At 32.6% G+C, this 27991-nt stretch overlaps 1 protein-coding gene across 2 annotated transcripts in view; it reads right to left on the bottom strand.

The window, feature by feature from the left end:
* Window positions 1–162: 162 nt before the first annotated feature.
* The window catches only part of LOC113518806 (cadherin-99C), a 169658-nt gene continuing 141829 nt past the window's right edge, over window positions 163–27991 (bottom strand). For both annotated transcript variants that reach the window (XM_031914458.2, XM_031914496.2), the window contains exons 5-31: window positions 26113–26178; window positions 25036–25214; window positions 23889–24011; window positions 22986–23225; window positions 22265–22414; window positions 21414–21632; window positions 20718–20912; window positions 20006–20143; window positions 18867–19016; window positions 17814–17928; window positions 17074–17276; window positions 15917–16057; window positions 15181–15304; window positions 14221–14381; window positions 13194–13367; window positions 12615–12824; window positions 11770–12018; window positions 10987–11082; window positions 10321–10474; window positions 9257–9552; window positions 8306–8533; window positions 7389–7654; window positions 6703–6921; window positions 6093–6219; window positions 5539–5641; window positions 4237–4564; window positions 163–1604 (exon numbers count right to left, since the gene is read on the bottom strand). In XM_031914458.2, coding sequence (XP_031770318.2) covers window positions 1511–1604; window positions 4237–4564; window positions 5539–5641; window positions 6093–6219; window positions 6703–6921; window positions 7389–7654; window positions 8306–8533; window positions 9257–9552; window positions 10321–10474; window positions 10987–11082; window positions 11770–12018; window positions 12615–12824; window positions 13194–13367; window positions 14221–14381; window positions 15181–15304; window positions 15917–16057; window positions 17074–17276; window positions 17814–17928; window positions 18867–19016; window positions 20006–20143; window positions 20718–20912; window positions 21414–21632; window positions 22265–22414; window positions 22986–23225; window positions 23889–24011; window positions 25036–25214; window positions 26113–26178 — 4748 coding nt within the window. In that variant the 3' untranslated portion in view covers window positions 163–1510. The remainder of the gene's footprint in view (window positions 1605–4236; window positions 4565–5538; window positions 5642–6092; window positions 6220–6702; window positions 6922–7388; window positions 7655–8305; window positions 8534–9256; window positions 9553–10320; window positions 10475–10986; window positions 11083–11769; window positions 12019–12614; window positions 12825–13193; window positions 13368–14220; window positions 14382–15180; window positions 15305–15916; window positions 16058–17073; window positions 17277–17813; window positions 17929–18866; window positions 19017–20005; window positions 20144–20717; window positions 20913–21413; window positions 21633–22264; window positions 22415–22985; window positions 23226–23888; window positions 24012–25035; window positions 25215–26112; window positions 26179–27991) is intronic.

The following is a 27991-nucleotide window of genomic DNA, read 5'->3' as shown; positions in this document are numbered from 1 at the left end:
TATGGTTTTATTATGTAAAGAAAACAAAAACCTGTTTTCATTATCTATATGGGTTCCTTGTGTTTAAGAAGAAAAAGTGTTACACTTGAGTGTTTTTTTATAAGTCCGTATTAAGGTACGTATAACTATATTAAATAAATTAAAGAGTTTTGATAATAAAAATTAATTTATTCCACAAAAGTATTAACAATTTATACCACAAAATTATAATACAATATGTAAAAGAATTTCATATTTAATTAAAAAAAAAGTATATTTCAAATTTACAAATATCATACAGATCAATTATTAATCATAGGTAACACTTTCTAGTGCGCACGAATAAATACGTGAAATAAAAAAAAAATATATTCACAATCTTTTGGCACAAACACTTACCGAAACCAAATTAAAAAATGAGCATTCTATTCATTGCTTCTATAAGCCCATAGTTGTATACCTAATATACATTTTAACTGGCACAAAATTCGTACAAAAATACAAGAATACATAAAATGGAATGCCATGAGAAATCTCAGTTTAATCTCGTATGTGACAAATCACAATCATTATTAATTACACTGCACATCATCATTTCAACCTAAATGTATCCACTATTGGACATAAAGCTCACTATATATGAACATAAGGAACGGGTAGAGTCACTTGCATTAGTTTACTACCTACGACGCATTTAAAGAATCGAGGGAAGTGGTCGCCTTACATTGTGTTTGTCACTCGAGATTTTTTCCAACATTATATGGACGGTAGATTACCGCAAATTTTCACCACCTTTAACTAAGAAAGAACGTAAAAATGAAAACCTCCAAAATTTAATATTCATTTATATCTGTTAAACCTCATTTTCTCATTAAAGAGTCTGCCACTTTCTTTTGAGAAAAAAAATCAATTCAAAAGAAAGCGACAAAACGTACCAATAGTTGAAATAAGTACGGAGGTATTATGCTTTTATGAATATACATCAATGCCTTGCCATTACCCTATTATTTGGGAGGTGGCACCGTATAATAATACATTATGATTTTTACAAAGATTTGTACCCGCATTTACGGTTCAGGTACCTAAACAAGTCTAAAAATTAATTGCCTTCATTATTTACACACGATTAAATTACATTTGTATTATGCACAATATTCCATCATACCAAAGACTAGCCTTTGCTAAGTACATACAGTTACGTACAAAAATATCATTATCTAAAAATTCGTTGAACACAATATATTATGCTATATTAAAAATATACTTCATTATAATGTTTATGGACGAATATTATTTTATCACATAATAGTCTTTTAGTTTTTCACAAATTTCCTCTCAGCATAGAGATTCACTCATTGAATTGATGAATTCACTTCTTGATGACGTAATATTAATAATTCGATGCTTAAACAAATAGATTCAAAAGAGAATCTTACAGCTACTATTTCACTCGCACTGTAGAACAGTCTTTAAGAGAAAAAAAAAAAGATCTATGTCACATGCGAACAGTTTTAAAAAGTTATATTATACACTATAGCTCAGTCGTGGTTTCCACCGGTGATTGGTCATATGAGTAACTGCTAAAGTTTCTTTTGCCAAAGGTAACATTATCGTTATCCGACGCTCTGAAAAAAAAAGTAAAATTGTTATTAATAAAATAATATATATCACTAGACACATAACACTGTGCCATCTGGTGCGAAACTACTATGGATACCTATACAACTAATAAATTTATTTTAAATACATTCAGACCAATTTTACATGGATATGGTACTTCACGTACGTACTTCTGCACCGTGCGGTTCCGGCATAGACTAGACTACCCCTTACTTTCCCGTAGGTGTCATAAGAGGCGACTAAAGAAATTTGAAGGTCGAGGAATGGACAGCACCGTCTCTTTTTAAACATCACAAAAGCCTAACAACGGTTGCCAATCCACCTGCTAAGCATGGCAACTAGTGTCAAAACCCCCGATAATGGGAGACTTATGTTCAGCAGTGGAGAATTAACGGCTGACATTGTATGTATTGGTATAAATGGTAGGTAATATCTGACTAATATATCTCGTATATTAATAATAATATTCAAACTTATATGAATATAAAGATATCAACAATGCTAAAGATTAATTACTTGATACGATGTCTAAAGGGTAACTCCAAGTACTGTAAAGATATAAACAATCAAAATACATTAATATATGTATATATATACTCCAGATTAACAATACAACTTCAGTGTAATGACTAAACTTTATAATGTAAATTTCAAATTACGGCTACATAGCCATATATTGAAATTTCTTAGTACCTTGTAGATACTAAAGCTCGCAGGAATTTCGTACATTGATCCTATTCAGATACGAAATTAATTTTATATCTAGTTCTCTAGTAAAAGAAATGGTTTTAATTTTAAAATTAGTTCATTACAAATACTGTCTTCTTTTTTTTTCTTTTGTCTGGTGTCTAAGATACAAGTTACGACTTAGTTTAGGCTCCAGATCTCCCACAAATTACGATACTTTTATTTTGTATAAAGTAAATAATTTATACACTGTAATTTGTGGAGATGAATAAACTAATTATTATTATTTTAATAAATGTTATTTCAGAATTGAGCCAGCAAACGATTACTGGATCGGTAATTCACAATTAACGTTATAGTAGTAATAAAGAAATGTGTTTTTGTTTTTTGTTACAATAATTATTTGCTAGTAACAATTATTTTAGGGAGACTAGCTAGAAACTAGTAATTAAAAATGAAAATTTAAAACGTTGCGATTTTTTTGTAGACATTTTCCATTTAAAAATTCTTATTGTCTAAGTATGTCACGATCTCTGACGAGTTATTGATGTTTATACTATAATAGATAGATACTCTTTATTGTTTCCTCCAAAAGATTACAATAGTAAATTTGTTACAAACAAACATTTACAAGAAAATATTACACTGAGAAAATAATGCGGCCCTATTGCTATGAGCGACATTTTCCAAGTAACCTCTGGATGGAGAAGAGTTTGACTTACTTTGGTTGATAAAAACCAACTTGGAAACTTTACCAAACTCGGATACTGACAAAAACTCAAATGTATTTTTAATATAAGACAGTTGACGAGTGCGATTTTTATTGTTGTACAAATTCATAGTACAAAAGTGACAGTGTACGAAATTCCTTCTGATCGTGGCACGACTAGAGGGGCCTTAATTGGTACTGATGTACAAATTACGCAAGGGACCTATTGCAAACATTCGTATCGTAACAATGTCCTTATAAAGTATTCCGTAATTACATAGCGAGAACAGTGTATACTCGTATTTTCATTAAGAGTTATATATTAAACGGTACTAAGCATAATAATAGAAGCAGTGGAGAAACTGTACAAATAATTGGGCTTAATTTTATGAAGATATACCATCTTAAAGGAAAGAATCCCCTTAAGAACATTCATAATTTTGGCTTGTTCAAGTATAGTGTGGAGTACAGGCCACATATATTATTTATAGCTATTTATTATTATTTACCAAATTCGAAATTGACACGCATATCTATTGTTTCCTTTTGGCTTTCCTTTACGGCCCTAGTCTTCTAAGTTCCTTTGACTATTACACATATATTTCTAATTTCCATTCCTGGTTTCCTTTGTCGCCCACATATAGCATCATCTTAATTATCTATCAATTTCCAAAAAGGGTTTAATAATTTCCATTGTTTCTAATTGATTATTTAAAAAATGCTCTGCTAGCGAACTAAAACGTTAAATCAAATCGAAAAATGTGATCCAAGAAAAACACAGCTGTATAAATAAGAAAATATTTCAGATTGTCAAAATACTTTTCGAATTTTTTTATTATTTTTCTTTTAATGATACATATCTAAGAAAATAGAAACATAATTGAATACTTCTTATTTCTGAACTTATATAAACATATGTTTTATTTAAGATACTTATACATTTAACTTAAAACCTCAAATTACTTGGAGTATAATTCTCATATTCTAATAATATTTCTATTAACCTTAACAGTACTGACAAAATTCTGCCTTCATAATGACTCTAACTAGTAACTGACTAGCATTATTATGTCTCCGTAATAGAATATATATCACAAAGTTTGCTAGAAGTTTATATGGGTATGATTTTATTTCGAGATTTCCTTATTTTGCAATGATATATTCTAAAATTGTGCCTTGAAAATACAACATTATTATATTGAATTAAATAAGGGTATACAATGAACAAACAAGTGATTTACCTTTGCAATCCGGGTATCTCATCATACGCCATTATGGGTTGCGTAGATTTCTTTTTATGATTGTTACCGCCATTTATTTTCCTGCCGAGTGTCGTGGCCAGTAATCCGCCACCTACATTGTTGTTGTTCACACGCGGTAACGTGCCGAGTGCGTTGTTCAATGCGTGGTTATTTGGCACCCGTCGATTCAGTGTTTGTGTGTTGCGTGCGATGGTCGCGTTATTCGCAATCGAGTCGAAGTTACTGTTGTTCAATGTACCGCCGTTTTCGTTGACGCTTGACGCGCGAGCGGTGGTTGCCGTTTCTGATAATGTCGGGCTCCGTTCACCTATGAAATTTGCATGTTTATAAGGGAATTTAATATTAAAGTACATGTTTCTTAAACTAAATCGATTCGAATAAATAAAATAAAATGACAACGCAATTATGAATAAGATAATGATTACATTGTTTTTTTGCAAAATTTTATAAAATTAGTAGCCATTTTCAACGGTTAAATAAGTCTATTAAGTATTCTTTTTTGTATACAACTTAGAATGGCAAACAGCTAACAGCCCACCTGGTGGAAAGCGGTAACCGTCGCCTATAGACATGAGCAGTACCATGGACATAACAAATTATACTGTTTCGCCTATGATAACCCCCATGCGTTGCCATTCCTGAGGACTCAGGTGTTATTCCTCTGTACCCTGTAAATTCACTGCCATATCCCACCCTTCAAACTGAAACACAGCCATTCAAACACAACTGTTTCACGGAAGAAACACGAATGGGACAGAGGTGGCCAAGCGAGACTTGAAATTTCATTTAAATCGTTTCAACCGTTCAAGTAAAACATCCAAATATCTTTACAAACTTTGATATTTGATAATATTAATAGGATTAAAAGGTCTCTAATAATAATATTGTTGCTTATATGTGTATTATTAAAAATTGAATATTGTATGGCAAATATTCATTGTATTTGGACAAATCGAAGGGTACATTCTCGACAATGGAACATTCGGCACAATGCCTCTACCACATAAATATGATAAACATATATTGATGCTGTGGCAGCCATTTTTGTATTTTTATAATGGACATTAGTATGTCCTTAGTATTTTCAATATGAATGTTTGTTACGTTTTTTTTTTTTACGTTTGTTTAGGAAAGAGAAGGAGATAGACTTTTTGTACCAAACAATCAATATGACCCGGACAAGTAAAGGAAGTAGAAACCACACTTTGTTTGTAATAATTGTTGCAATAAATATATTTATAGATTTAACTATAAAAATTGATTTATAAAAAATATACTGACCATTATCTTTAGATAAATATTGTACGCTATGTATGTTGAAAGCATGATTATTAGCGCTGAAATCTAATTGCAAGTCAGCGTCGTCAACTGCCATATTGAGAACCTGGAAAGAAAATTTATGTAAAGCTACCGACTGGATTGATTTATTTATAATTCAGAAAGAGAAGAAGAGAAATGGAGAGGGAAAGAGAATATGCTATATTTACATTAGACATTCGCCTTAATAAAAATAGTTAAAATTTATTATTTTTTTTAACACAACGGTATACAAATATATCTCATAATCCCATTATAAATTATATCATTATATTATTTAAATATTATACTGAACATTGTAGCGTTGTGCATTTGACAGCTGACATTTTGACAACATAAGATTTCTAGAGTTGAAATGTAATGACTATAATAAATAGGTACTTTCTTATGACCCAAAATTTTTGGAAGAACGTAATATTTCTATGGTTTTAATGAACTATCATCCGAAACATGCAATAGCACGTATAGTAATGTTCATGTGAATATGTCTGTCTAGTAAGCGAATAAATTAATAATACCTGTGTTTCGTATCTCGGCGCGGGTTCGTCTTCACTCGATTCATACCCGGACGGGGGTCGCGGAGGCGCCATACTCATACTGAGTGTTCCGTACTGTTGTATCGCTTGCTCCTTATGTTTCTTGTACCTTTGATAAAGTGACAATATATATGAATAAGGCCTTTTCAAAAAAACATAGGACAAAATTAGATATGAAAATCATATTTGACTTTTTTACTAAATCGATTCTTGTGATCTCGCAATTTATATGAAAAGAAACTTAATTAAATACAAGTTGTTATACTAGTGCCCGTCATATTGGAAAAAAGAATTAATAATAAACAGAATACTCTATTATGTCCATGGTACTGCTCATGTCTATAGGCGTCGGTTACCACTTTCCATCAGGTGGACCGTCAGCTTGTTTGTCATTCTAAGTTGCATAAAAGAATAGTTGATAGACATAAGTTATAATTAATTTAAAACAATAAAATAAGACAATAACGTAAGAACTATAAATCAAACCAATTCGATAACTTAGAGAACTGGCAATAATTATTATTTGCTTATTTTTAAATTTGTCTGTGTTTGATACATACTATAAAAAAAAAATCTGTAGAAACAAACTCACCTATTCCACGATGCGCATATGTATATTGTAGCAGCAGTGGCAGCGACTAAAACAAGCGCTGCCAGCGCTATTAAAGCAGCTGGAAGCGCTGAGGCCAACGGTGCGACCGCAATATGCGGCCGTCGCGGGGGCTCAGCCGGTATGAGAGGCGCTCGAACCTCGCTCACTGGAGATTGCAAGCGAGCGGCTACCGCTTTACGAACGCCGTTCTCGATCGCCCTAAGAAATTAAATCAAATTATAAACTACAAAGTGGTGTATTGAACTCTAAAATATTGCATGGAACTTAGTACTCATTAGGTTTCACTTTATTGTGACACATTTAGCAATATGAGTAGGTGATAAATAGATTGACTTGATGACCAATAACTAATAAGTTTGGTTTTAAAAATATTCTAATATAATCTTCTAATAAAATTGTTTTCATATTATTTTTAAATTCAACTTATTTATTGCATTCAAATTAACCAAGTTAAATATGGAAACTTTATTATATAATCTGTAATTGTGAAGTACACACAGGCCACATATATTGTTAATAGTTTTTATATTATTTTATTTTATCCTAAATAACTCATGTGTAAATTTAAGTAATTTGCGAGAAGTGCACTTCGGTTGCAGTGAAAATACAAGTTTATTTGGCATTCCAAATTATATAAAAAAAATGAAAATTCAATTTGAACTTACTTCTTTACAGGTTTAGATTCTCTCGTCAATATCTCCCCAGTTCCAGGCTCCACCAGGTACAACCAGACATCAGTTCCCCTCGTATCACTCTCCAATGTCCCGTTTTCCCCTAAATAATGCCTTGCAGTTAACTTCTCCAGGCCAGCAACTAAACCACTCTTCTCTTCTATAGCGGTTAGTAGACTACGCGACCGTCGTCGCATGGCGTCAGGGTTTAAATCTGATACTTCCACGACTAACTGGTTTTCTTTTTGGAGAAGGTTTATCTGAAAAAATCATAGAATTTAAATGAAAGTTTGTAAAGGATACTATAAATTTCATATAGCTCTATAAATATACATTAGGTACATAAAATACATAAAATAAACTTCTCACAGACTCGTCATCATTTCCTTAGATTAAAGATAATATCGTCATAGTCGTAGAATACTGACGGATCTGACAAATATTACATATAAATATCCGTCAGTATTCTAAGACTATGACGATATATGCAGATCATTTTATTCGCTTCTTTTTTATTTTGTTTTTAAATTAACCCTATCAAACTAACAGATGCCTGCATTATATATTTGGAGGTTTACAACTTCCATCTCATAGCGAACGCATTTGTTTCACTAAACAGCGACGTACTTCACGCGATTTTTTAATAAAATTTACATAATAATCATGTAAAATAAAAGTATTAATTATATTACTAGTGTTTTGATGTAGTAACTACCAGTTCAACTTAAATCGAAACGACTCGACTAGTTACGGAAACAATTTACGATCCTTAGTCATGAGCGACTGTAACGCGAGCACGAGCCTGACTGATTTGCGATCTCGTGTAACAATATATTAGTATATAATATATAGTATATAGAATAATATATAGTAATATATTTGTGTAAGATTTAAAAAAAATATCTACTTACCACAACAGAAGCTCTAGCAATATTATAATCTTGAGGTGAATTGGGATTGTCTCGTGCAGTCACACTGAACTTGAATGGTAGGACATCCTTTGGAACGTTCTCGAACGATTTGATGTTACTAATTACACCAGTATCAGGGTCTAGACTGAAGTACTCCTCTGCGGTTTTAGTCCACGAGTTCTTATGGTATTCGAGCTTGCCGTAGTCGCCGCTGTCTTTGTCCTTAGCCTATAAATATTGAAATAAATATATTTTCCCAATAATAATAATTATTTGTGAAATAATTATAGTAGTATAAAAATTATTTTCGTTTAAAATAATTTTTAACGAATCTTATATTATATTTAATTAATATTGTAAACATTTTATGTTTATTAAACTATCAATAAAAATTAGATGTTAAAAATCTTTAAAAAAAAAACTTCAAAAGCAAAATATGAAAAATATGCAAAATGTTAGTGCTAGATTTATGTGTAACATGTTCTATGATTGACATATTAATTAGTTTTCAGCACACTTTTTATAAAATGAATTAGAAATATTGAAAATTGTTCAATTGTTTCTGAAAATTAAATAAATAAAACTGACACAATATCTATGGTGTCACACTTCAGTAAAGAACAATATTTAAATATTGGTAAAGAAGAAAAGGCCGACAGCACTATTTTTTTTTTATATACAACTTAGAATGACAAACAAGCTGACGGTCCACCTGATGGAAAATGGTAACCGTCGCCTATAGACATGAGTAGTATACTGTTTCGCCCATGATACCTCCCATGCGTTGCCATTTCTGAGGACTCAGGTGTTATTCCTCTGTACCCTGTAAATTCAGGCCACTGACTGCAATGCCTCTGGTGATGCGGTTGCTCATGGGTGGCAATAGCCACTTACAATCAGGCGAGCCGCATGCTCGTTTACTCCCTGTGCTATAAATAAAAAAAAACTTACCTTTACTTGCAATACGTTCGTTCCCAACAACATATCTTTGGTTACAATAGCGAAATATTTCCCCTTTGCAGCCGAAATTGTAGACTGATCGGAGAATATGAAGGTAGGCACATTATCATTCGCATCCGTAACATGCACCTTTATAACCGCTTTACTGCTGTCGGGGTTAATTAGACCCTGTATGGACTCTAGTTGGACCTCTAACGAGTACTCTGAGAGAGTCTCGTAGTCTAAGGAACTTGTATTGAGGTAGATAGCACAGTCTCTTTCCAACGTTAGATTGACGTAGAAAACTCCTACAATAAAATAGAGAAACATAAAAGGTTAAATGTAAATATTTTAATTTACAATTATAATATTATAAAGAGGAAAGGTCTGATTATTTGTAATTGATATACTCAAAAACTACATAACCGATTTTAAAAATTCCGTCACCTATAGAAAGCTATATTATCAGCGAGTAACATAAACTATATACTATTCTCTAAAATTCTATCTACCCGAAGCCGAAGTTGGGCTGAATCACTAGTAATAATATATTTTAGAAATGAACAAAATTTAAACTTTTTTTATAGCTGCAACACTAAACGTGTCATATGTTATGTGCATTGCCGACCCTGAGGAAACCTTAATATTTCAATTCTAATTTATAATTATATGTTTATTAGAAATTCATGAACGTGTGTGAAAAAGTTGTTGTCATGTATACGAACTAGTAACAACCAATTATTATTGTAATTGATTGGATTGGTGTCTGGTGCCTTTTTTTATTTATTTATATTTTATTTATATCCTGCATGCGCGATGTAGTATCCTATTGGCATTTTAAATGTATTTGTATATCAGAATAATACTGCTGTAAAAATAACGCTATTTGATTGCACTTCATCCTCATCGCATCCAAAAACGTTTTGCTTTGGGTAACCAGCAACGTCCTATTATTATGGTAACGCCATTATCATGCTAACCTAGCGGCTATATCTACTATATAATAGTAGATATAATAAATTATATTATTCGTAAATGAAGTATAATTTAGTAATATTTTTTATGATTAAATATACCTTTTTGCGATGTCTCAGTGAGTATGCACTTCAGTGGAGTATCCATAGAGTGCTGTTTCTTGTTCAAGACCGGCAATATTCTCACTAATGTGCCATTTCGTGAGTTCTCCGCTACGTGTTCAGTGTACACAGTGTCAGCGAACCCTAGGCCGACCTAAAAAAATAATACAAAACTTCACAACTGTATACGAACGTTGAATATATAAAATTATCATAATCGTTTATTCAGACTATTATACATGTTGCAGAAATAGAAGGTAATGAACATGAATACTAAATATTTTTTCTTCTTTCAAATATTCACTCATTTGAAAGAAAAAGAATTACACATATATGAAATTAATGGAGTATGTATAAATAACTACATATTATACGAAACCATGCAATGTGAGAGATCGTATGTAGTAAATAGACATAGAATAGATCACCCCTTCCTTTCCCGTGGGTGTCATAAGAGGCGACTAAGGGAAGGCGAGGGATAGACAGCAGCGTTCCTCGTAAAATATCTCCAAAACCTCACTACGGCTTCCAATCAGCCTGCCAAGCATGACAACTACCGGCAAACCCCAAAAGGGGTTTATGTTCAGCAGTGGACAGTTAAAGACTGATATGGTGAAGCAGAGAATGTATTATACTCGTATGTGTATTGCACAATGTTAAACTCACATCAGGAGGAACGGTAGCTGAATGACTGACGTAAATGGTAAGGCTGGCAACTGATGACATCACTGGCTCCCCTTGGTCGTAAGCTTGTACATCCACCTGTAATATTATTCTGAATTGTAGATTCTTTAAACTAAGATGTTCTATACAGATATATATTTGTTTATTAGATAATCTTTGAAATAACAAACAAATAATTTAAAAAATGTGTAATTACATTTATAAAATACAAAATGCGATCCCATCGCGACTCAAGACATTACTTACAGACAACCTTTAAGTAGAGAAGAAAAGGAGGCTATTTGGCGCAAGAAATGTAATAAAAAACGTTCGTCTCTATCTACATTCAGATAAACTTTCCATATTTTAATTTCTTTACGATTAAAAAATTCAATGCGAACCTGGTTTGAATTCTTAAAAACTTATAATTTTGTGGTTTCTATTTTAAAAAACGATTAGTAAATTTGTGAAAGAGAAAGGTTTTTTAAGTACGTAGTTCGTTTATCACTTAACTGTTAAGGGTTTCCTACGAGATAATCATAAACAAATTTTGTAATAGCCGTCAACTTTTCGTATAGAAACAAAAAAACAATATGACTTCAATTCTTAATCAGATGGCGCTATTTAGGTGAAAATTGTCAACTATTGACAAATATGGATACATGAATAGTCTCTCGAAAACCTTCATACTCTTAATTGTAAGAAAGAAATTATTCATTAAGTTAATAACCCTTATATTTGAGAATAAAATAAATCACATTTTGAACCTTATTATTATATACTTACGGTATACTCGCTATCGGTCTCCTTCCTCAAATCATCTCTAACTCTGAGTGCCCCGGTATCAGGTTCGACGTGGAAATACTTTGATGCTTTGCCTCTGCCGACTAGCTTGTAGCGTACTCTGTTGTTGGGAGCGGTAGCATCAGAATCTACAGCGAGGACGGTCTGGACGAGGGTGCCGATGGACGAAGAGTCCTCCACTGTGACGGGCCGGACTACTGATGTGAATATAGGCGAGTTATCATTTTTGTCCTGAAATTTTAGAATTGTTTAATTGTAAACCTGATGTTTCGAGAAGTAGTCAATAATGTTTGACCAAACAATTACAAGTGGGGGGAAAGGGATTGTTAGTAATGGAGACTAAGAATCCCATTACTAGCAATATTCCCAACCAAGTCGACCTTCACGCGGTTCCCCCAGGAAACTATCATGGTTAATTCCTGATGAATTCATCATGATGGGCTAACTGGCCTGTTTTCATTCTCATCAATCACCCTTCACTGGTGCTCCGCCAGCATATCCCGTTAGCGCAAGCGGGGTTACCATTCCATTTTCACCCATAAAAAAAAAACAGTTACAAGTTTGGATAAGAGAACAAATGAACAAACATTACAATATCTGGTTCTCTAAGAAAGTGGCAAGCGAATTCATTAATGGAACCGACATAGCTAGCGAATTCGTGAGTTAGAATGAGATAACAACGTCGGATGTCTCATTCCAACTTAAAGACTTCTGATTACGATTCAATCGATGGATTCGCTTGTCACTTGTCTACAGGGGCTAAACACAGACACTACTACACTACGATTACTTTATTGTATTTATTTATATAGACAAACAATACTCACATCTACAAGCACCTCGACTGTAGTAGTAGCGCCGGGTCCCTCTCCCGAATTCTCTTCCGTGCCCACTAATATCTCGTGGCGTGCCATCACTTCTCTATCTAGAGGCCGTAATGTTCTGATCATACCAGTCTTGCGATCTATTGAGAACAGATCAGTGTCGCCAAGCATTATAGTGTAGGTTATTTCTGATAACGTATCAGGATCTTCTGCCTGTAATATACAAAGTATATACATTTTTTTAAAACATTTCGCAAATAGAAATTATAAGAGTTATAGCTTATATTATTAATTACAACGTAATTTTACGTTAGCATACTCGTACGTAACGAACAGCACATGCGCTTCGTCACTGTCGCGTTGGGAGAAAATATAGCAAAGCTTACAGTTTTTTACACTCAAATAAATAAATATTATGACTGTAGACGGAGTTATTTGTTAGTCTGTATTTAGCGTTAAGCGCCTATCTACAACGCAGCGTACACGGTTGTATGTTTGATCGTATATTACTTAATATGCCCTATGCTGTGAGAAACTGTCACAACATACCCGTATAGGTTATCATGAATCAAAAATACTTACGTAAACTTTAGCAACCGGATAATTAGGTGCATTTTCGGGTACGTGGACAGAGTAATGGTCCTGAGGGAAGACAGGCAGCTCGTCGGGTACATCTTGCACCTGCACCGCTACCGACGCAGTACCAAGACGTTTGTCTATAGCGCCATCTGTCGCAGTCACCACGAATGCGTACTCCTGCGCATATTAAGATATTTTATAAGTACACGCAATAGGATGTCCTAGTGAGTAAAAAAATTCAACTTAATGATTTTGAATCAAGTATTGATCTGAACGTAGCGAATGTGCAATATAATTTATTATACCTATTAAAATAATAACAAATAAACTTTTTTTATACAACTTAGAATGGCAAACAAGCTGACGGCCCACCTGATGGAAAGTGGTAACCGTCGCCTATAAACATGAGCAGTACCATAGACATAATAGAGATACGAGAGACTTTGCACAAAAGTCGATTGCTTGGGTACCTCTGTCTCATTCGTGTTTCAACCGTGAAGCAGTTGTATTTGCATGGCTGCGTTTCGGTTTGAAGGGTGGGATATGGCGTGAATTTACTGGGTACCGAGGAATAACATCCGAGGCATGGGGGTATCATGGGCGTAACAGTATACTCTGTTATGTCCATGATACTGCTCATGTTTATAGGCGACGGTTACCACTTTCCATCAGGTGGGCCGTCAGCTTGTTTGCCATTCTAAGTTGTATAAAAAAAATCACACACAAAATTAACGGCAATAATCTCATTTTGAGACGCATAAACAAAACCCAATAACAAGTCCTACCATTGGAGTTTTAATACTGGCTGTTGATACTCAGCTTTTTTAGAACATGTATTGTTTTTAAATTTGTTCTATCTTCATAAAAATCTTTCATAAAATGTCTTGTGGTTTTTTTTTTCACTTAACTGAATATTTTATATTATAAATACATATATGTTTTAATACCGCATTCTGTTGTTTACATCACCTACAAAAAAAGCCGGTTTTGAAAACCCACTTATATAGAAATTATTTCAAATTCTACTTACTTTAGTTTGTTCGTAATCCAATGCAGTGTTAGTAGTAATCATTCCGGTTCCATTGTCTATGCTGAACGGTAAATGCGATGGTATGCTATAGGTAATCATAGCGTTGACACCTTCATCGCTATCAGTGGCGTGGACGTAGCCCACGATCTCGCCCGATAATCCTGAAAATAAGCCGCAGTTTATGTTATTTACATCGTTACAAGTCTTTTAACTGATTGGGCACCAAAGGATGGTAACAAGCGAAAAGGCAGACCCAGAATTGGTGGTCTAATGATTTTAATACATTTTTCAAGTTGTGGTCAAAATAGGGACATGATCAAAGAATATATGTGCATGTGTATATATATAAATCCACACATATTTTTGAGCACAGTTTGTAATGTCACAGGCAAAAAAATATAAACTATAAATTTAATTTTGCATCTGTTAAAGAAATGACCTCGTCTTTCAATTGTGTCAGGTTCGATGCAGCACAATAAATATTCTTAATATATATTGTGCGGCATCGAACCTGATATATATATATATATATATATATATATATATATATATATATATATATATATATATATATATATATATATATATATATATATATATATATATATATATATATATATATAGGCTATGCAATTATTTAATGTCGATTATAGCCAGAGCTAATATTGTAATAGTAATAAGAGGCCATATTACATAGGTAGGACTGTATATAAAGCTTGATAGCGTTAATAAGTCTAATAGCCGGTCTTTTATACCCAACCAGGTCGACCTTCTCGCGGTTCCCCCTGGAAACTCTCATGATTAATTCCTGATGAATTCATCATGATGGGCTAACTGGCCTGTTTTAATCCTCATCGATCACCCTTCACTGGTGCCCCGCCAGCGTATCCCTTTAGCGCAGGCAGGGTACTATTCCATTTTCTATCAATAAAAAAAATAACCAGTCTTTTGGTCGAGTACCTTCTTTCACGTGGAATAAATAAGAGTCTTCGTCAAACTTCGGGTTGTTATCGTTAATGTCGGTGACCTTGATGTTAACAGTCGCTGTGCTCGCCAATTTGCCCGGATCTTCGGCTTTTACCATCTGCAATCACGTTATAAATATTATTGACATAATCTGTAAATATTATTTTTCAAATCTGAAAAGTAAATATTGCATTAATTCATGTAGATAAGATTCGAAGCCGATGGAATTGGGTTCAATTTTCGGGCGTGACATTTCGAAAGCATTTTTATTAAAGGGACGAGGGGCTATTGATGGTCTGGTTTAAGTAGACATCATTGTGGTCCCCAGATAATAGTTCTTCTTTTTTCAATTCATTGTACCACTCCAGTCAAAAATTAATTGTATGGTCGCTCAGTCGCATTGACCAGGCAACGGCGGAGCTTCACGTTTTACGTAACTTTGGTTCTAATATATTCTATATCACTAATTATATAATATTATAACATATATAATTTTAAATACAAGTAGTTACACAAATTTTATCTTGTAAAGATGCCCAAAACAGTATAACTGTCTATTCAACCTGTATAAATTTTTGTTATGGTATAAATAAAAAGTACTTGGACATTTTCAAAGAGTGAATGAAATAATTACATTGCTGTAACTTTTATATACATTTTCTGTCATGTTCATATGAATATAAAAGTCAACGTATAAAAAAACAGTGTGTACATATATATAAATAGTTACCAGTTGATATCTCGTAAGAACTTCTCTGTCTAGTCTCCGTATCACTGTGATAATACCAGTATTCGCTCCAATCGCAAATTGTCGCAAATCGTTCCCAGATACAATCGAATAAGTAACCGGTTCGTTTTCCGGGTCTTTAGCCTGAAATAAAAGTACGATTTTTTAGTTTTTGGTGAGTGCATTGGTAAATCTGTAAAGCTCGCCAAAAATATGTATATTATAAATAAATAAATATTATTATAAGAAAAATTAAAATTGACCATGTGAAAGTATATATTGGATTATAAATTATCCTAAAAAAAAACAGGAACATTATAATAGATAAATAAAATATTAATATTCATGATTGTCGGCATTTAGTGGAACTTTAATACACATATTGATATTATTAAAAAAACAAACAAACAAACAAACAAACTTCTCGACAAATTTATAATAACAAATACTTGAGCAATTTCGCGTTTAAAACTTTTTCAAATATTTATTTACATTTATTTATTTCATGCAATCAACTGAAGAAATTTTAAACTTTTATAAGTATTGTTTTCTAATTTTTCAACCATCAATTGGGGAAGTTGATCAACAATAGTTATACTCATTCTTAGATAAAAGTCTATAGGAAAATTATTGTTCGTTTTGTGTTACTGCTAGATATCAATAAATTAATTATGACGTGTTTTTAATTATAATCTGTTTTATTAATTTTTAGTTTGTTTAAATTATTTAAATGAAAATCACTTTGAAGAGGACACAGTAAATTATTTTGTATTAACATATCGCTACATAGTATAAAACAAAGTCGCTGTCGCTGTCTGTCCGTCCTTATGTATGATTAAATCTTTAAAATTACGCAACGGATTTTGAAGTTTTTTAAATAAATAGAGTGATTCAATAGGAAGGTTTATATGTATAATACGTGCATAATATAGTAAAGAAACACTGATAATTTTAGAGGTTTCTAATGTGATGTGATGTAATGTGCACCCGTGCGAAGCCGTTGCGGGTCGCTAGTCATTAATATAATTAACATCCAAATATTGTTTCTTTTAGATTATTATTATTTACTTTTGTAATTTTAAAATTGCAATATAAATACTTATTGACATATCATTGTATGACGAAAAATGTTACACTAAATATGAATCTAAACAACTCACAGTGACTGTCGTAACAGTAGAGTTAATGGAAGCCCCTTCGGATACAGGCGCGTAATAATCCCTCGAGGAGAACTGTGGCGGGCGCGTATTGGGACCGGGGGCTACGGATAACTCCACGATGCCTTGAGAACTGAGGCCTTTGGCGTCTGTCGCTCGAACTGTCACGCTATACTGCTCGCCGGCTTGCAATCGGCCGCTGCTTGCTGGAATACACGTATAATATAATTTAAATAATTTATAATACAATTCAATCAATTGGCTATTCTATACTGGTAAAGACATCTAAAAACAGCTGATTTGAATTGAATTGAAAGAATAACATAACGATACAAATTTTGAACGAATTTTTTATTTTATTTTGTCGTTTATCTCGCTATGTTCATTTATAAAAAATATGCAGTGTCACAAGCAAAAAACTTGAGACTTGTACTACTTAGTATTGCGTGTAACCTCAAACTCAATTTTGCTGTTAGTATGCGTGTAACATTTTCCTTGTGATCAATTTTATGAAAAGAATTCGCTTTAATATTCAAATTAGACAGAAATGTGAAATACTGAGTGTACAAAGATGGTGACGTGCAACTGAGACTCAAAATTGCTGTGTATTGCTTATTCTCAAATCTTGTGTACTTTAAATTTATTGCACGCAAAAAGAAAAAAAACAACACATGCAATAACAAAACATGAAATAGGCGAATACTTGCTTTGAAAAGGAGAGAGAAAACAACAGTGCTACTTACATATAACTCCTGTGTTAGGGTCTATAGTGAATTTGTTGCCACCGTTATTAGATACGTGATAAATGCTGTATGTTATACGTGCGTTCTCACCCTCATCGATGTCTATGGCTTCCACCTGGAACGTAATAAAAAAAATAGGACTTAGACAAACTCAGTAGTTTTAAATGGATTATAATGGAATAATAACTAACGGAATACGCTGGCGGGGCACCAGACGATAGGTGATGATGAAAAGGCAGGTCAATTAGCCCATTGTAATGAATACACCTAGCATTCAGCACAATTGTTTCCAGGGGAGACTACGTGGAAGTCGACCAGGGTGTATTGCTAGCAATGGGAATACTAATCCCATTATTACCAATCCCTTTTTCTCTCCCCCCCCCCACCTCAATAGTGTATCATATTGTGTCTAATTGTTGCGGGTTTGATCCTTGTATACACAAACATTTGTATTGAATATATATATATATATATATATATATATATATATATATATATATATATATATATATATATATATATATATATATATATATATATATATATATATATATATATATATATATGTTCATATTGATCTTGATGCTTTCTATATAATAAAGCTTTTAACTGTCCACTGCTGAACATAAGCCCTTAGGTGGTTTTTCCAGTAGTTGTCACAGGTAGATTGGTAACTGCAATTAGACTTTAGAGATGTTTGAAGAAGGCCGCTGCTGCCCATCACTCGCCCTCCTTTAATCGCCTCTTACGACACCCTCGGGAAAGGAAGGAAGGCCTATTCTATGTCAGGACTACACCAAATTTATGTTTATGTACCAATGATATAAGTTGCTTAGTTATTGACTAAATGACGCTAACTAATGCGTTCAGTAATAATTATGCAGGTTTCAATAGATAATATAAATGGTATTACAACCCATAGTAACTTTGTGGTGTATAAGGGGACTTAACACGAATGAAAAGACCCATTTAATTCAAAATACGAAATGAACCGTAATGTGATTTGTGTAAGTACTATTTTAAAACTGACCTTATAACTCAAATAACAAATACCTTATGGACAGCTGTAGGTTCCAGACTAGCGGGCACTATAATTGGCTGTGTCTTCGGTATGACAGGCGCGTTGTCATTCTGGTCTAGAAGCTGTACGGCTAACGAGAGCGGCGCCGACGCAGCACCACCGTTAGCTTCTCTCGCCACCACCTTGTTGAGATAAAATAGAAATTATTCATAAACTTGTATTATTTTTTTAAAATTATATAAAAAATAATCTCTTTTACGTTGCTTATCGGGATCAAAACTCTCCTATTTCGTTGCAAGTTGGAGCAAATACACATTATTATATACACACAGAATTAACGTGAATGAACATCGTCACATAATGCACTGATACGGATGTTCGAATTTCGGTATTGTACATTTTAAAACATTATTATTTTATCCAAAATGTCTCTTAATATTTAAATATTATAGATATACCACATCAGCCGTTAACTGTCCACTGCTGAACATAGACCTCCCTCTTGGAGGGTATTGCCAGTAATTACTACGCTTGGCAGGCAGGTTGACAACTGCAGTTAGACTTTGGTGTTTTTTTTCAGAGAGACGTTGTTGCCAATAATCCTCCACCATTAAATTCCCTTAATAGCCTCTTACGACGCTCTTACGACGATAGATTTTAATTTCTAGAATTACTACAGGAAAGCTCGTCGACTTGAGTACCTCTATCTGTCTTGTGTTCTTGTTATTAAGCAGCTATATTGCATGTTTCGGTTTGAATTGTGATATATAACAGTGCAATTAGAGTATACCGAGACATAACAATTTGTTTCTCAGGTATGACACTGCAGATGTGATACTTTGATATCACAGTGATTTTATTCACTACAGTTATCATGACATGCTAATAGGTGACAGTTGTCACTTTCCATCAGGTGGATCCTAAACTACATTACAATTCCATGTTGCATAGAAAAGACAATTATAAAAATACTACCTTTTATCCAAAACTTAGTCCTTGTGACCGGATTATATTCACTGACCCAGATAAAAAGTCTGTCATTCTCTATCTCCTATAGTACGTGTATACCAAATTTCATAATAATCGGTTGAGACATTAAGGTGTTATACTTTAACATGCAAACTCATTTTCACATTTATAATATTAGTAAGGATAGTAAAGATTATCAAACCTGGAATCTGAATTTGCCGGAATTCGGTTGATCGCGATCTAATTTATTATCACTTGCAGTGAGATATCCGTCTTTATCAATATCGAAGAAGTTTGTAGTCAATTCGAAAGTATATTTTGGTACCGGATCACCAGGTCCCTGAAACATAGAATAATAAACGCTTATTAACATCTGAGCAAATTATTTAATACATTAAATACCTTCCTATCGAATTTACTGTTATCGAAAATTATGTAGTAAGTGAACTCGCAAAAATAACCAACGATAAATGTTGCTTTCAAATTATTATTTCCTTTTTTTTTTTGTAATTAATAATGTACTGCGTATTCCTTAATTTATCCGATAAAGAATAAAACATATTAAATAAACACGCAACAAAGTTATATTATAAAGAGCAACCCCGGAACATCAATAGATTAAGATGGAATAATGCAACTTCCTATGTCAACAGTATATAGGACACCAGTGGTTGATGAAACGATGTAGATTAAGTCAAGTTTTTGGGGCGTCATAAAAAATTTTAAAAGGATTAATCATGATGATTTCCACGGAGTACGTAAGATCGACCTAACAGGATATATTGCAAGCAATAGGAACTAACATCCGCAATATTAACAATCTTCTATCCCTCTAGGGAAAACGTGCCCTGTAATTGATTTTAACGGTAAGATAAAAACCCGGACTAAATAATAAAGATGGTTAAAGAACTCACCAAATCAGGGTCAGAAACGCTGAGCCTTATCGGTGTTCCATTACTGTCCACAACCTTGGTACCCTTCGGGGAATTCTCCTCGATTTGGCCCTCGTCTGAGGACGCCTCTACCACTGGTGGGCTGGCGTCTACCGGTCGTACAGTGATTGTCAGTTTGGCTGTAGTAAACCTCTTCGCTTCTGTCACTTCCTCCGCCTATAAAATGAAACAGAAATATTTTAATGAATTATATGATACGTGAGTGTCGTAAGAGCCGACTAAGGGAGGGCGAAGAATGAGCAGTAGCGTTCCTCTTAAAACATCTCTAAAGACTGACAGCGGTTGTTAAACCGCCTGCCAAGCGTGACAATTACTGGCAAAACCCCCCCTAGGGGAGGCTTATGTTCAGCAATGGCTACTTAAAGAATGATATGATGATGATACATTTTTATTAGTTCTTGGTATTTTTTTTATACCGTTGAGGTCTCAAAGGAACCTGACGGTAAGTTTATAGACAGTTACGATAATACCAGAAGCAATGCATGTGAATTGTAAAGAAATGCCTTCTTCCATCTCTTCCATTAAAAAAAAAAACTTTCTAGTCTTCCTGAAAAATATTGACAGATTGGTTGTGATCAAACCTTTCAAATAACTTATGACTCATTATTTTTGGAAATATAAAAATAAAACTCGTTTTTGCTGTATAAAATTTCATACCTTTATGACTAAATTAAATTTCTTCGCGATGCTCGTGTCCACTGGTGTTAATTGCCTCACAGCTCCACTGTTGGGGTCTATAGCAAAATATGTAGCCCAGGAATCCGGTTCCCCACTCTCGATGCTGTAGTGGATCCTAGCATCCAATGTATCCATATCGACAGCTTGGATTTTTTCGGGCTCTATCATTAGGATCCCGGCGAGGACACCGCTATTCACCTATAAAATTAAAACAAAAGCGATGAAATAGTAAACATTAACAATAATGCTTACTCATCAAAGGTAAACATCATCAAAAGAAAAGAAGCTACAAAAACGTTCCAGCTTTGGAGTTCCTATACCAGGCACACAATCTAGTAATCAAGTCAGTATGAGAGATTTATATATATATTTATTTATTTATCATCAGAAGTTAAACGAAGGTACTTTGAGAAAAAAATTCGGTTTCATTAGTAATACATTCTTGGAATACCCTACAAATGATTTTGATCTCAATCAGTAATAAAAATTTATACCATACCATAAGAGCCGTTGACCCACTTACATATATTGTCCACTACTGAACACAGGATTCCCCATAAAGGAGGTTTTGCGATCGCACAATTCGCAATTAGGCTTTGGCAATATTTTAAAAGGGGCATTGCACTGAAGGGGGGCTTTCTACACCGGGTCAAAATAAAAAATTACTTTGCTTTTTTTATATAAATACTTTCATTCGCCCTTTTTCACTCCTTTTCTGTTAACGTTGGTCTATCAACATTGTATATCATTGAGAAATACCTAAATCAACTTTTTGAGTTAACGCATATTATACATTCGATTTTGAGGTCACATAATAAACATGTACTTACATAGCTCGAATACTCTGGATTAATACAGGCTCCATCGTGCAATGTACAACCCTGGTATATAAAGGACGGGTCCTGGTCATCGTCATCTTGAACATTAACTGTTAGTGTCGTGGTACTGGATAGTCGTCGTTTAGTGTCGCGCGCACGATCCTACAAATATAATAATAGTAAAATATATATAATAGTTTATAGAAAATACTATTAAAATAAGAAAATTATTTCCTTGTTTGGTTATTATTTTGGTTTATAATTAATATTGTTATATTTAGTTTTTCATTTATGATACTATACGAGTCGCATAATTCTACTAATAAATTCTTTCTTTCTTTATATTCTAATATTGTTTGTGGCAACACTGGCGAGGAACATTTGGCCCATGTTCAATATTTTCATTCATGTCGAACTTGTCTTCCCTATCGGAAAGTAAATTTAGTCCAGTCATAATAAAGCTTCTAAAATTTTGCGTGTTAAGTTTTCTTCAGAGTCGGCAACACGCATATGACACTCCTAGTGTTACAGGCATCGATAGGCTGCAGCGACCAATTACCAGTAGACGGGCTGTATGCTTATTTGCCACATTTGTGGTATAAAATAAAAAAAAAATCGAAATTACAACGCACACGTTGTACAAATATATAGCTTAAACAAAAGTAAATGTTGCCCGCGACATAATGTCCTTAAATATAATTTATAAATGTAAATAAAGATTTATAATACTCACAGAAGCAACAATAGTGACTAGATACCGCTGCGTACGCTCGTAATCCAAACTCCTATTCACTGTGACTTGCCCCTGATGAGGCAGAGGTATAGCGAAGTATCCATAGCCGTCAACTGCATTCGCAGCTTCCAGAGTCGTGTTGTCGCCTGGTATGATGAAGTATTCCGCCAGGCCGTTGACCCCCGCGTCGATATCGACGGCCCTTATGCCGTTGAATATCGTTGTGCCAATTGGTACCAGCTGTAAAGAAAAACAGACTTAATCAGTTTTTAATAATAATAATATCCTTAAACATATTACACAGCGCCACCTAGTCCCAAACTGAGCAAAGTTTATAATATGGGTCCTAAAAAACTGATATAAATACTCAAACCCTTCTTTTTAATAAAAAAAGAACAATCATAACCGCTATTTGTATGTATTTAAGATATAATTAGCAATTATTATACTTTTTCTATTAAGAATAACTAGTAACTACTAATAAACTAACGGCTCAGGTGATAAATTCAATTAAATTTTAATAAATTTTATATTAAGTTGTAAATAAAAAATATAAATTAATTTTGGATTGGAATGACACGATTATTTGTTTTTAATCTATCATCCTATTCAGAATGTACAATAAACTCAGCAGATAATCTTTAAAAACAAAAGTTGAATTACAAGTTTCGAATTTAGTATGAAAACAATTAGTACGATTCGGTAATCGTCATCAATAGACATGAATAACCATGACATTCCTCGCCTTTGTATAAACTTGAACTTCAAAACTAACAATTCGAAATGTGAACCGCAAAATTTTTAATAAGACTAATAAAAAAGGAAAGCATTTTTAAATGACCAACATTACTTACAAAACTAATAATTCAACATGCCTTTTAATATGGCAAGATAATACTTTACCTCGGATACGTTGGCTTCATACGGTACTCCTTGAAACACAGGTGCGTTATCATTGATATCGGAGACTCTCACTATAACTGGTATGGTCCGACGTTTCTTAGTCGCTTTCACTTGACACACCAACTGTGAATAGACGCCTCATTAGTCATATTCAAGCTTCTGCTAACAATTAACATACATGTGCCTTAGGCGATATTATAATTAAGTATCTGATAAAGAACAGGTGTTACGAATGAAAGCAAACGTAAAATATTAATAAGATATGACATGAGAACATAAATAAATAACATCTTTAAGATTTTGTTCCACAAAAAAGAAAAAAAAAGCCGATTTCAATTGTGGTAAAACCTGTTATTCTGATAAACAAACCAAACCCACTGAAATTTGTATGAAACCAATTTGTAAGTATATACTTTCAGATAAAAAAGGAATTTTCCAAATCCGTTTACAAATGACAGAATTGTGAGGTAACAAATATATATAATACGTTACAATTGAGGACCTCTTCCTTTTCTGGAGTCGGTTGAAAATTGTTTCGAAATAAATATTAAGAAATGTGTTTTATTAATAAATTTTAAATGAAAACAACTGTTTGTTTTGTTTAACTAAGCTCTTATATACGTGAGAACTAGATTTATATTTCAAAACATATATTTATTCGTAAAGTTATGGATTAATCATCAAACGTTTTAGTGGTTATGTTAGATTTTACGTATCATTAACATTAATACAACTTATTATATTAATTTTTCAAAGTAAGATAGTGAAATCACGAGTTTTGATTCTTAGAATGTTCATACTTGCATCATTCCATTTACACTGCGTAGTCTTTTGAGAATAATAACTCAAAGTCAGCAATAGATTGTTATCAAATATCGTTAGGGTATAACTTATAATTTAATGTAATGAATTCGAAAATAACATTGTATTAAATATTTATGAATATTATAAATTAGAAACCTACTGCAGTGTACTGCGTCTTAATTTACAAAAGTGTACGTAAAATGATATAAACAAATCGAAGCAGTATTCTTAGAATAATAAAGTACTATTTTACCCGATATAAATAAAAAAAAATCTGTCAAACAAAAAAATGAAAAATAACATGCAATATTTCTAGGAACATAATAAGTAATACAACAATCACCTGGAAGACCATATGGGACAGATTGTCCGCATCCCTATCCAGCGGCTGCAGCAGCTGTAATCGCTTTCCATCTAGCTGGAACAACGTTGGACCCTTGGGAAAGACGGTAGTGAGCAGCACGTCCACATCTGGCTCGCCCACTATTGGAAGTTCTGATGGTATTGTGCTTTGGTTGACCTCTGCGATTATAATAATACATCTATGAGAATGACTTATAATCTAAAGTAATATTAGAGAGAGGAAAAAAAATTTTTTCGTTTATAATAAACAAAATTTTTAAAGTCAAAAAATATTTAACCAATTTTAAAAAAAAATCACATATAGATAGATACATCATCAGCGAATAATATGAGCTGCATTTTATTAAAAAAAAAAGAATAATGTAAAAAACGATTAGATAATTAGCAACAACAAATTAGGAAAATTGTTTAGGTTTAATATTTGGTACAAATGTGAACAGTCGTTAGGGTAGACAGAAACCTAGAAATAGATGGGCACTTCATGTGTCCTTCTATTTTTACGTTCTTGGAATGTGATATGAGCAAAAAGAGAGTGAATACTAGAATGACTGCAAATAGAAATTAATGGAACTAAATACCTAGGAGTAGGTAGGTATTATATTACGCCAACTCTAATAATTTTAATATTTCTTGTGTAGATAGAAAAACTAGTAAGAACACTGGCCCAGATATTGCACAGAAATATACTATAGAATAAATTAATTAAATAAAAAAAAACAGTCCTAATCAATTTGTAAAACAAAACAAAAATTATATATATATATATATATATATATATATATATATATATATATATATATATATATATATATATATATATATATATATATATGATTCTTATATTTTAAGAATATTTGCACTCAGATATTATAAATTATGATAATAACATTACGGGTATTGATTTCAAATCTAAAATGAAAGTAAAGTTAAATTTACACTTGATAGTTCACTGTATTGTACTCGCTAGGTACATGGGAATAGCAAACAAATTGACGGCCCACCTAATAGAAAGTAGTTACGGTCGTCAAGATTGGTTTCAAGTAATAATAAAACTTACGATCTCCTCTACTCTCTTCAATATCGACGATGATGCTCGACTGCCCGGTTTCCACTTCACATGGACCTGAAATAAAACAAAAACACAAGATCGTTAATTTTTATTTATATTACAATTTTATTTATAAATATTATACAGACAGACTGTCTCCATAGAAGTGTTTCAAGAAAAGCGGGTCAACTTTTTTATACCATTTTGCGTGATAAATAGTTATGAGTGTTCCTTTATAACTTTAATGTTTATTATGTTTTATATATTTATTTTGCATCTTTTTAATTCGTAAAAACTCATTTTATTTATTAATAATTAAATATAGATACGTCAATATACATTATGTGCGTAAATATATAGAACACTGAAAAAAAAAAAGTTAGCTAATTAGCTGACAAAAAGTTACCTGTTTTTGAGACTCGATGCTCTATCTATATAATCTAAGATATCAAGCAACATAAATTTATTTTGCTTAGTAATCTATAAGGTTTTCAAAATAATAATAATAATTTATTATTATTATAATTTAATAATTTATTTATATCTCCTCACAAATAACTTAGATTTACACAATATAGTGTTTAGGATAAAAATAACATTAAATTAATACAAAATAAACGTAAGAAAATGATGATAATTAATGATGATTATGGAACGTATGAAAATTTATTTTAAAATTAATTGATATTTTTAACCTTATGCGATACAAAACATTCTCAAAAACTCGTCCAATTTTAAAGAACCCATTAGACATTTAAGAGGCATTAATACAAATTAATATAGTAATAGAAAGTAAACAAAACATAAAATATACAATATATCGTAACCAGAATTGCAAACAGACGTAACAGGGAAGTATAAAATGGAATACGAATGAAATAGTCCAGGTAAAACTAACAAACAGACATAAATAACAGCAGGACAGGTGCACTGCGAAATGCATGCCTTCGTTAGCTCAACTAATTAAGTCTTTACTTTGAGTTTCTGTTCAATTTACTTAATGTTTCCACAGCATATATCATTATAGAATTTTTAGTACATATAATACGTTACTTTCAAATTATTGTCTTCGTTACACATTTTCAATAGTTTGTCGAATCATCATATATATTTATCAATCTAAGTCTATCAAAATTATTACATCCATCTACATATAAAACTGTTGCTTCATTTCATTCTCTTTCTAGATATCTGAATTTAAATTATTATCAGAGAATATCCAACAGTATTCACTTACATTTATTAGAAATAAAAATTATAAATGACTATCTGAAGCTGTCGACTTTGTACGCTTGCTATCATGTTTCCCTTTTAAAGAGCTATTCAAAAATTCTTTCTTAGCGGATGCTTGTGTTATAAAATAAATACTTAATAAAGACTTAGTAGTTTGTGCTGTCAGTCGAGACAAACAACGTTATTTTATGTTATGTTTAATATATACATATAGTCTATTCCTACCGCCACTCTTTAAGTACATTAACGACATACGAGTACACCCTCATACAACTGAACTTTATATTTTTACGTGACAGGTAAACCGCGCCGTAAAATAACGCGAAATGGAATTAGATGTAACGAAATATTACAGAATGATCGTTAACACAGCAGTAAATGTCACTTCTTGCGGTTATAGACAATTCACAGGCTTTGAGGATTACGTATTAAACTATACGATATTTTAATGGCTTATAAACAAGCTTCTTCCCTTGACTACGCTTACGTAAATGACAGCTTCGCGTTTCCTCTAACGGTTTAATACACCCGCATGCCACATAACATTACCAGAATTACAGACATAGGTACGAGTATCTGCCAATTTAGCTGTTGTAATAGTCTCTAAGGAAATAAGATTGTAAAATATAAAGATTTTTATCAGATTATCAATAAT

This window comes from Galleria mellonella, unplaced genomic scaffold (genome assembly GCF_026898425.1).
Source record: "Galleria mellonella isolate WM207_F2 unplaced genomic scaffold, CSIRO_AGI_GalMel_v1 utg44, whole genome shotgun sequence".
NCBI classification, from domain to species: Eukaryota; Metazoa; Arthropoda; class Insecta; order Lepidoptera; family Pyralidae; genus Galleria; species Galleria mellonella.
The sequence above is the reverse complement of the archived record's forward strand: the minus strand, read 5'-3'. Positions and strand labels throughout refer to the sequence as shown.